The 10,387-nt window shown below is 41.8% G+C and overlaps 1 protein-coding gene across 1 annotated transcript; it reads right to left on the reverse strand.

Annotated features, from left to right (window-relative positions):
* Positions 1-135: 135 nt before the first annotated feature.
* On the reverse strand, positions 136-2,313 carry si:ch73-167i17.6 (regulator of G-protein signaling 9-binding protein). Its single transcript, XM_068730728.1, has one exon. It carries the CDS (start codon positions 1,693-1,695, stop codon positions 955-957), a length of 741 nt encoding a protein of 246 aa, XP_068586829.1. The 5' UTR covers positions 1,696-2,313; the 3' UTR covers positions 136-954.
* Between the last annotated feature and the right edge of the window lie 8,074 nt (positions 2,314-10,387).

Below are 10,387 nucleotides of genomic sequence, written 5' to 3' on the forward strand. Positions count from 1 at the left end.
CTGACAGAAAACTGCTTTGGCATTGGCTGTAAAACACTTGGGAGCTATTTCTTCAAACTGAGAGCACATCTTCGAGTGTGTTTAAAAATTTTATTATAATAAATATACTTATGTATGTACATTATCTGACACCGCAGTCTGTATGAACAAACCCTCTATTCACATGTTGCAATGTATACATTCAACACTGTTTGCAAGAAAACCCTGAAAAGGAACATGAACAGGCTTACAGTGCATTATTAAAAGACTGTGGACTTCTCTTAGGTCCCCAAGGTTCTTTCATGAAGCACATTGTGATTTGATGCAATGAAGTAAAATGTAGGCTTACAACAATCTGGCTATACAGATTTTATGATGTATTAAAACTGTGCTAACAGGAGTGTGGAACAGTGCGGATTTGATTACATCCAACTGGATCACTCTATAATACTTCCCATACAACATGACCCTTTACTTCTCTGACTAGATGGTCCCCTGCTCGTTTGACCACGTCTGACTTTGCTGGATTGAATTCATAAATTTAAAGCATCAATGCAGCAGAACACCAAGAGGAATACTTAACAGTAGGCTACATTTACGCTTGAGCTTTTCCACTAATCCACTTGGATTACGTGTTGTTTGCATCATCCTGATGGCCAGACACTGTCACGTAATTTCATGACATTTTTTTTTTCCTCTTCCAAAAATACACGACCCCTTGGCTTCTCAAATTGTGCCCGACGCCCATTCTATTGTTCTACATTATAACTAGTGCAACTCTTCGACTCCACCGAATACATTCACAAAATGCGAGAAAGACGAATAACTTCGCGTGTCCATATTTTTTTTTTTCAGCACCTCAAATAAAAAGCTCTTTCTCTCTCTTGTGGAGCTGCTGGCTTTTAATACCACGGAGACGCGCTCGTGGGCAGCCGCGCAGGGGTGTCCTTCAGAGTGGGCTGTTGGTTAGACAGCTCAGGACATATTGATGACCAAATATCCTAGAACCAGAGCGACCGTAACAATGACAAAGAATACAAGCACAGCGCAGATCGACGCAAAGCCAGCATCCCTGTTGCCTCCCCCTTCCTCCTCTTTGGGCTCCTCTTCGCAGATGGAGATGACACCCACGGAGGAATTGCCCACACTCATGTTGGACTTCAGCTCCGCGCCTGCCTCTTGCTTCGCCTCGACGGCCCACGGCGCCACCTGCACCTTCATCTCCATCTCCTCCATCATCTGGCTCACGTGGGAGATCTCGGACTGCAGGTCCCGGAGGTCCGCCGTGTCGATGTTGCTGTCCGCCTCGTACTTCATGTTCTGGACACTCATGGCCCGGGCTGCCACGGTGGTGGTGCTACCGGTCATCCCCGTCTGGATAAGGTGTCTCGTGGGCACCTTGAGGGGGAAATCCTGCCCTATCTCCAGGGACCTTTTCATGTCCACCTCCAGGAGCTCCATGCTGCTCGAGAACAGCACCCATAGGCGCTCGTACTCGGTTCGGTCATCCTTGCTGATGGTTTTGTCTTTGAGCAGAGAGGTCAGTTTAGTCCTGTTGGCTACGGCCAGCTCCTGGGCCTTTTTGCGGGTCCTCTTCAGCTCCTCGCGCAGGTTCTGCGAATCTGACGTGCTTCCCAGAGCGATGACCAAATGCCTGTAGCAAGCAGTCACTTTGTTCAAAGCGTCCAGCATTGTTTTGCACTCATCTTTCCCCATGGTTGATTAAATATCTACTCTCCAAAAAAATATGAAATAATAAACAAAAGAAGCTTGACGAGAAATGGCGAGCTGTTAGTGACGGTGCTTCATCCACGGTCATTGGTTTAGTTTCAAAAGGAGCACACCCCCAGCTCTACAAATCCCCTCAACGCACTAGTCAGAGCAAATTCCTCTCTATCCATGCTCCTTCCTGTCTGCAAGCAGGCACAGAGAGCGGCTTAGATATTAATGCGTCCGTAAATGGCTTTAGGCTACCTTTGCGCTTCCCCACTCGAGATCAGACAGCGGCGGAGCGCCTCTCCTGCAGGGCGGATGCTGAGTGGATGTGAAACAATCCAACCTCCCCTTTTTTTAGGAGATTGAGATCCAGATTCAGCTACAGGTGACCCAACATCCGCTCTCCTGCTGTTTGTGGAGAGAACACGGAGCCTTTCTCGCCAGCAGCTTAAAATAAAGTCCGTTAATGTGCAACGATGACGCGCGGCTGGGGAAATGGAGATCTTCACTGAGAGTTAAGGAGATAAAAATGCTTCAAAGCGTCCATAATAGGGTGCCAAACATTGTGTTTTGGTTTGTATATCGGTGTGGGGAGCTGTCCGCTTCTGCACCCAAATGATGAGGTTTAAATACCAGTAAGCGCCTTCTGAGGTCACATGTGTGCACTAAACAGAGCCATGCAGGCAGGGAAACAAATCATCTGCGCTCCTATTGGTTTGGTCCCACAGACGTCTCTTTGAAATGCGTCCAGTCATTGGCTGTGCTGTCCCTAATGTGGGCAGTGCTGTGATGTCTCTCAGCTGGCATATCAAATCACAAAGTCCTAACCTATCTGCCACTACCTGCCAGTTGTCATCAGGATTCCTGTATGTGTTGTCAGCTATATTTCCGGAGACAATAGAAGCAATGGCTGGTTGCTGACAAAATATTCAGCCTTTTTATATTCATCTTTGCATTTAAAAACAGTACTGGAAGAGCAAATGTCTTTGAACCACCCTACATCAGCTTATTAAAAACATATTTAATTTACAGAAGTGTAGAGAATGAGTAGTAACTGTGTGAGGTGTGTGCATAAGTGCCAAGAATAATTATTCTCTACATGTTTGCATGCCTCACAGTCCATTAGACACAGACCTGCCTGCACACGGTGTCGGGCCAGAAAGGATGCCGGTTGTTGGTCACAGTGTCGGTTGGATAATGTGTTGTTTACCTTCTTGGCTCCTGCTGTGTTGAGAGGTGAGAGGCAGATAAGACTCTGTGGTGTTTGCTGGTTTGCTCTTTTTGCATTATTGAGGCGGATGATGCCTAATGATCCATTGACTGCAGTGTAACGCTAATGGACTTGAATGCAGAGGATGCCTAAGGAACTGAGGGAGAGGCTCATTGTTTGCTTTATTGTTGCATGGGGATTTATTCATCTATTTTATTTGAATATCCCATTGAAAAGTCATGCATATTCCTTCAAATTGAATGCATTATTATGTATGCACGACCATCTATAACTCCCTATTTCATAATAAGATTAATTCAATCTTGCAATATGTGCCTCGGCTCTATGTTTTTATGCTGTGAGCTGTAATGTTCGGTATATTTTAACTGCTGCAAGCCATGCCAGCGATATCTGTCAAATAACAAATATCTTGGCTGAGTCAGATGTTTTGTTATGATCTTGGCTAATGGATCTTTTTTTTCCATTGAACATGTTTCCATGGCAACCTCTCACCTCTTGGCAAGCATTCTTCAGTAATTTTTCCTCAAGCTATTCAATTACTGTCTTTCATGTTGTATTTAGAATTACAGTTTAGCTGTGATCGAAAGAAAGATTCATGAGTAGCAGTTGGATTAATTGTACAACGTGAACTTGTGGTTCTATGGCCTTTTTGGAAGCTAACTTTTCTTATCGTCTATCTAACATTAAAAAAAATTATCATGGTAGTGTGTAGTTTCTCATTAAAAAACATTTTACAAAGAACGTACATTGCAGCGTCCTGGAATTTCATTCTCTCAGCTCACAAAACAGCAAGTTATTCCAATCCTGAGTTAACAAATGCAGAAACACAGTGAAAGTCCGAAGACAAACATGACCCGTGACCTGTTGACTACAAATTTGGGAATTTGTAATTGTTCAATCTCTTCTTATACAGATGATCACCTTTACTTGGAACTGCTAACGGCATAGAGTAAGAATTGCAGGATTATGTCGTAAAATTGGCTCTGGTGTCTGTCTGTCTGCTTACCTATAATAAGATTGCTGATAAGCTGGCTTGTTAGATTCAAGTGTTAGGATGAGTCACACATGCTGTGGTCTGATTGCTCTCAGAAAGATCACATCATGGAAAACTCAATGTGATTTCCTGTGCAGAGGCTCTCTGTGGTTTTCTGTTTCACAGAAGAGTAACAAGATAGTGAGGAGCTCCAGATGTTGATGTTTTTACACGGACGAATGCTTTACACTGACTCCTGAAATGACAAATAAATCCTGAGAAATCTTTTTTTTAATGAAAAATATTTGTTTGATTAATTATTGTCCTGCCATTTTGTAAGAACAAATACCATACATTGCAAAAATAATTCCTGATAGGCTATTCCAGTTAAACCAAAAGCAATATTAATCATCAAGAATAATCAATAATAATGGGCACATTTTTGTTGTCATAATAATGCAAGTTAGCATTATTTAGTAGGCTATAAGCACACAAAAGTAGCAGTGGGAATCTTCCACATTGTGATCGTAGGCTACTATTACATTTCTGTGCTAAATATGGATGGAATGATTGGATGATTCAAAGATCACATATATGTCAAATTAAGGCCATGGTCACAGTCCACATTGGGTGACATAGCAGCATTTGTGACTGCTGTTTGACATCTGTCTGATACATCAATCCATCCCTTCCACTGCTAGAATATTTTAAAAAGGGACCAGATGTGTTTGTGTTCATAGCAGGAGCCACACATCCTTTGATTTGTGTCACATTACCAAGTGGTGTTTGCTTTTGGACAAAGTGTTTTTGTTTACATATGATCCCATACACAGAGTAGATCTGGTTATTATCCTTCAATCCAGATGCAAATTGTGTAAAAATATTTTTTTTGGAAAAACTAGCTTAGATCATAGTATATGATACCACTCACATGAAAAATGACAGCCAACTGTCCTGAAAAAGAATCAGAATATATGGCATGCTTGGTTTAGTCAAGCCTGGAATTAAAATGAAAGATGAGCAAAAACACCCCCAGGTTCAAGAGGTTAAGATGAAAAGGAAACCAAAGGAGAGAAAAACTACTTGGCATAGGGCGGTTTTCAAATGATGCTATAAAATGATCTATAAAGACCATAATCCAGATTAGCAGGTTCCTAAAGGTCCAAGGATTAGCAATATAATGCCCTCAGATGTATCTTTTAATGGAGGCTGTCGTCCGTCTCTCACACATTTCCATCATATGTAATCAATGGTTTAGGCAGAAAATAGAGCCTGCTTGCACTCACTACACTTTGTGTGATATAATGGTCAAAAGAGGAAAGACATAAAGATGTTTTCCCCAATAATGCCCCAAGCAAACACATTAGAAAACTCTTGAATAACCTCTGTCAGCTGTCTTGATAATCCCAGTAAAAAGCTCCTACACTGACTGCCCTTTGCTCTAACATTCAAGTTTCTATAGAAGGCCCACACTAACCTTTGACTGGCGCAGTCACCATAATGTGCTGCTTCTACTAAATGTTCAAACACGATTGTATCCGTTTTGTTATTTAATAAAAGGTTTATCGGATTTGTCTAAACCTAACGTGTGTAAGGGAAAAAAAACTGTAGCCCCCAAAGTAAACCCACATAAACTCAGGGGAGAACATGAAACTCCTCATAGAGAGGACTCAGTCAGTGAAGTATTGCTTTTTCTTGCTTTAAGGCAGTAGTAACCACTAACCACTGAGCTACTGTGTGGTCAAACTATCATCCAAAATCCTGTTTTAAAAGCATTTGACTCCACTAAATTTGACATATTACTTAGCCATGCCCACATCTGAGATTAAGTGTGTCTAGAATAGGATTAGAACTCTGTGTATCTGACATGATCATGCAAAACTAATTTGATGTGCTGTTACTGGTGAAGAACAAATATCCCTTAAAAGCCAAAGATATCTTTGGCATCAGGTTTAGATTTGGAAGCACGTTGTTGCTTGGTTTAAGTGGTTTGGGATCCAGGCGGACGAGGGAGCCCAGAGACGGAGCCTGTTTGTGGAAGTATGAGGAAGATGCAGTCAGTTAGAAACAGAGGCAGAGCATCGACAGGAGAGAGAGTGGAAGAGAGGGGGCGAGTGAGAACCAGAGAAAGAGGAAGTCTATCTTTGTTGAATTATTGATGGACCTCATCCACTATGTGGTCTCTTACACGGCGCAGCATGCAGCAGCGGGGTGAACCGTGAGTCACGCTTCAACTCCACGAAGGTCCAGAGAGGGCCTCCACTCAACCGTGACTTACACACACACACACACACACACACACACACACACACACACACACACACAATAATGCTCCTCTCTCCACTCCCTATGACAATGAAAGCTAAGCTTACCTTAAAAGCCCTCATATAAACTTTGTATTGATCTTGGCAAATGTGATGCAGCACTTTCACTGTGTCTGTATGTGTGTGTGTCTGTATGTGTGTGTGTGTGTGTGTGTGTGTGTGTGTGTGTGTGTGTGTGTGTGTGTGTGTGTGTGTGTGTGTGTGTGGAGCAGGCTGAATTTACGATAAAAAGCTACCCTTTTGCCATGCTGAAGATGCAGTCATCATTAAAGACCCACTGTTGTTAAAACTGCATGCAATGCAGCAGCGATGTTTCTAAAAAACATAATTAGTATTCGATCTTTTCGGAAATACGCTTATTCACTTTCTGGCAGAGTTAGATGAGAAGATTGACACCAATCTGTCTAGAAAATATAGCATGAAATAGCATGAAGCTTATATATAATGGAAAGACATGAGGGCGGTATCAATCTTCTCATTAAACTCTCCGCCAGAAAGCGAATTAGTGTATTTCCCAAAATGTCAAAGTTTTCCTTCTAATTATACATTCTCATTTGATTTGAGATGGGCCGGCCAATGAGTCGTGGTTGTGTTTTTAAATTGAGTTAAATTTCCTTGACCAGAGGTATAAGACATGGGCTGGCACTAAAACATGAACGTCGTTTTTTTTAACGTAGAGTGGAGTAAGACGCTCTGGTGTGCTACAGTATACTACGAAGTACTTTCCATGCTAAACGGAGATGAGCCAAAAGGATGCACAGCATCTGCTCAGTCAAGGCTTAGCCCTAATCCTATCATATCAAGGTAAACTTAGGCGAACCCGGGGGATGAGAAAATGAAAAGTGATATATCTCTAATAAAAAATCTAACAAATACAGTCTGCCGCTTGCCATCTTCTGGTGTGTGTGTCAAGGAGGTACTTGTTTGTCCTCTCCCCAAAGCCTTGATGTAAACTAATGTGCAAGTCCCTAAACTAGGACAGTCCAGGGAAGAGAGGAAACAACCATCACATTCAAAAGATGTCTTTCACTAGGCTCTCAAAAGACATTCAACTCTACCGAAAAAATAATGTAAGAGCTTTCTAGAGGTACATTAGTGACCTTTAACAAGCTCGAGCTGTTTTTTGTGGCTTATTTGTAAAGCTCATTGTACTCCATTGTACTTTGCTACTGCTTGTGCACACTTCAACCAAGCATACAAGGAGAGCTGATGGCCATGAGACTAAAGGTTCTTGGCCCTGTCCGTTTCACTGTTGCGGTTTTAGAAAAGCCAACAGATTGCCCCGCTCAGAAAATCCTCTCTGAAAGGCTTCTAGGTCGGATTTGTGTGGATGGGGCGAAGGTGGGTGCAGCAGAGATAAGCCTGTGCAAGGTTAGAGGCCATTCCATCGCGGCATGTCTCTGTGTCATTCCTCATACGTCAGTCAAGACTTTGATTCTTCTGCTCTGATGTACTGTCAGTCTGCCGTTTCCTGTTCATGTTTGTCTTCCTAAAGGAGATTTTCTGTGTGAAATATGAATGAGCAGAATTCATTAGTCAATACTATATACTGTAATGCATTTACAAACTGAGAGATGAAGACTACAAAGAATCATCTTCATCCTCAACCTAAAGGTATTTTTGTCTTTTTCTGAAGTGAACCATGATTTAATTGACGATATTTATGCATTCACCCAGAAGGGTCACTAAAGCTAATTTAGGAATTGTCAAATATCTCATTAACACATTTGTGTGTTCTAATTTAATTAGATTTTTTCAAGATTAGCTACATCGAGTTCTATTATTCCTATATACTGTGAATACATCCATGTACTTTCAATGATTGCATATACCCACCATACATTGCAACCAACTGCAGCTACGCCCTTTTCTCTTCTTCTTCCTTCTCCTTCTCTCGCTCTCTTTTTACCACAGATAAACTGATGTCAGGTAGCGGTGTTTAATTCACAAGCACCAAGGAAATTCCTCTTGAGGTGTTTCTCTCTTTAAGAATTTATGAAGACTTTTCTGCTTTCTCTTTTTATTTTTAACTAGACATTTGCCTCACATTATACGTCCCAACAGGCCTCCACACTCTGACATCTCTCAATGGAGCTCAGGCCTGGTACCTTTGTCTTATAGCATAAAACACAATTTATATTTGGAAGGGGGAAATGTGCAAGTGTGAAGAGTTAGTTTGTATATATATATATATATATATATATATATATATATATATATATATATATATATATATATATATATACCGGGAGTACTGCTTTAAGAAAACATTGGTGTTTAAAGTGAATTTATTCAAGATTTTCATTCCTATAGTTCAGTTTCGTCAGTCTATTGTATTGCTCCTTAACATTACACTCCACATGCATGTTGAATCATTTTTATTAAGTACAAATAAACACATTGATTGTCTCTGTGTGACTAAATTAATCTGAATGTAATACAATAGACAATGCCAAAAGTATAGATTGAAATGCATTCTATCAAAATGAATTGGTTTGCTGAGGTAATCATATGTGATGCTGTGCTAACAGATTCTTTAAACACCCATAGTTTATTAATCTGTCAGCTGTGGCTTTGTTCCACCACTGATGGACAGATTTATGTGACGATCATCTTTTCAAAATGTCTTTTTTTCTCTCTCATCCCCTCTGATGTAAGCAAAGCCCCACGTCTTCTTTCCCCTTTCCACTCCTGCAGCAACACACACCCTAAACCACGGACCAGCTACAGTCACAAAACAGACTTGCTCCAAACCACTCTGCTCTCCACTCCACTTTGCTTCACTTGATTTCACTCCAAAAGCCAGCATGCCAACAGAGGGGTGGGGGTGAGGGGGTACTGCACCACAACAATAATGCACATGGGAATCCAAGGCCCCCGGCGGGAGATTTTGTTTGTTACATGAGCACTTAGCATTCATTATTTAATTGGAGACAAGACTCCTGATTACGTCAAGAGTTAAAGTCAAATACCCCTCCTTGTCTCAAATGCTGTTCTCCCTAATGCATATTCTGGATGTTTTAGGGAAAGTACAGTATAACAGGTGGGGAGAGTCTTTAGGAGGATGCAGAAGACAGTTTACATGCAGCCGTTGTGACTGCTCTTTTGGTACTCAGTCAGATGCTCATCTAGCCATAATGGAGAGAGTGAGAAAAGCAGTTCTGGAAATGGAAACGGCTTCAGTCCGCTCATTCAGCCTTTAAGCTGCTTTAGAGGATTGCTGGGTATTTTTTCTCCTCCTCTCTCTAAAACAGACAGCTGATATTGGCTCTGAACCAGAACAGGAGAGAGCAGAAGCCCTGAGCTTTCACTGCGCAGCTGCACACACAAGGCAGAGAAGGGCCAAGCTGCTTTGTCTTGGCTTTATAATCCACTCTTGGGAAAGACATGTGACAGCAGAGACTGGCCAGGAAGGTCATGCTGCTCCCTGCTGGGGACATGCTGCTACAAGTGGGCCCCTTTCCCTTGATGACCACGAGAGACCCTGGTCAGGTCAAACTAAATATTTCACTCAGTGTGTTTCTCTTCAGCTGTCAATCACAAAATACCTGTTGTTACATCACTGACTGGACCAGAAGTGTAGCATGCATGGAAGTTTTAGCCTCAGTAGAACAAATACAGCTTTATGCTTTGCTGAATTCCTCATGCACAGGCTTTTGCTAAAATTGAAGGTTATGGTGCACTGCAGAAATGTCCAGAGGATTCAGTGGTATTGGTCTTTTGAGAGAGACTGGGTTCAGATCAGACAAGCAAGAGAACTGTAAAATATTCATCCATTTTCTATACCTGCTTATCCTGGTCAAGGGTGGGGCGCTGGAGCAGTTCAAGAGCAGGTTGATTTGAAAAGTATCCATGCAACCTTAGCGGTGACGGAAATTAATACAGACTTGATGTTCACTGGAAAGGGTTACACAATTCAAGTTTTGATCATGAAAATGAATGAGAATCAGTGGCTTATTATTGGAATGGTGGGGAAAAAATATACCCAGAAACCTTGAACTTCAAGTGACACATTTGAAAATTGTCTTCAGAAGTGTAAGGTACATTCAAAAACACTGGTATGGCGCCTTAATGCAAGTCACTGCTTTTCTTTTAATGCATCCGCAGGGCCTTCCCCTTGTCCCATGCATGAGCACGAACAACCCCGGTTGCTGACTGGCTGGA

The sequence above is a fragment of the Cebidichthys violaceus genome, unplaced genomic scaffold (assembly GCF_023349555.1).
Source record: "Cebidichthys violaceus isolate CVI_PGR_0920_01 unplaced genomic scaffold, fCebVio1.0.p SCAF_5, whole genome shotgun sequence".
NCBI classification, from domain to species: Eukaryota; Metazoa; Chordata; class Actinopteri; order Perciformes; family Stichaeidae; genus Cebidichthys; species Cebidichthys violaceus.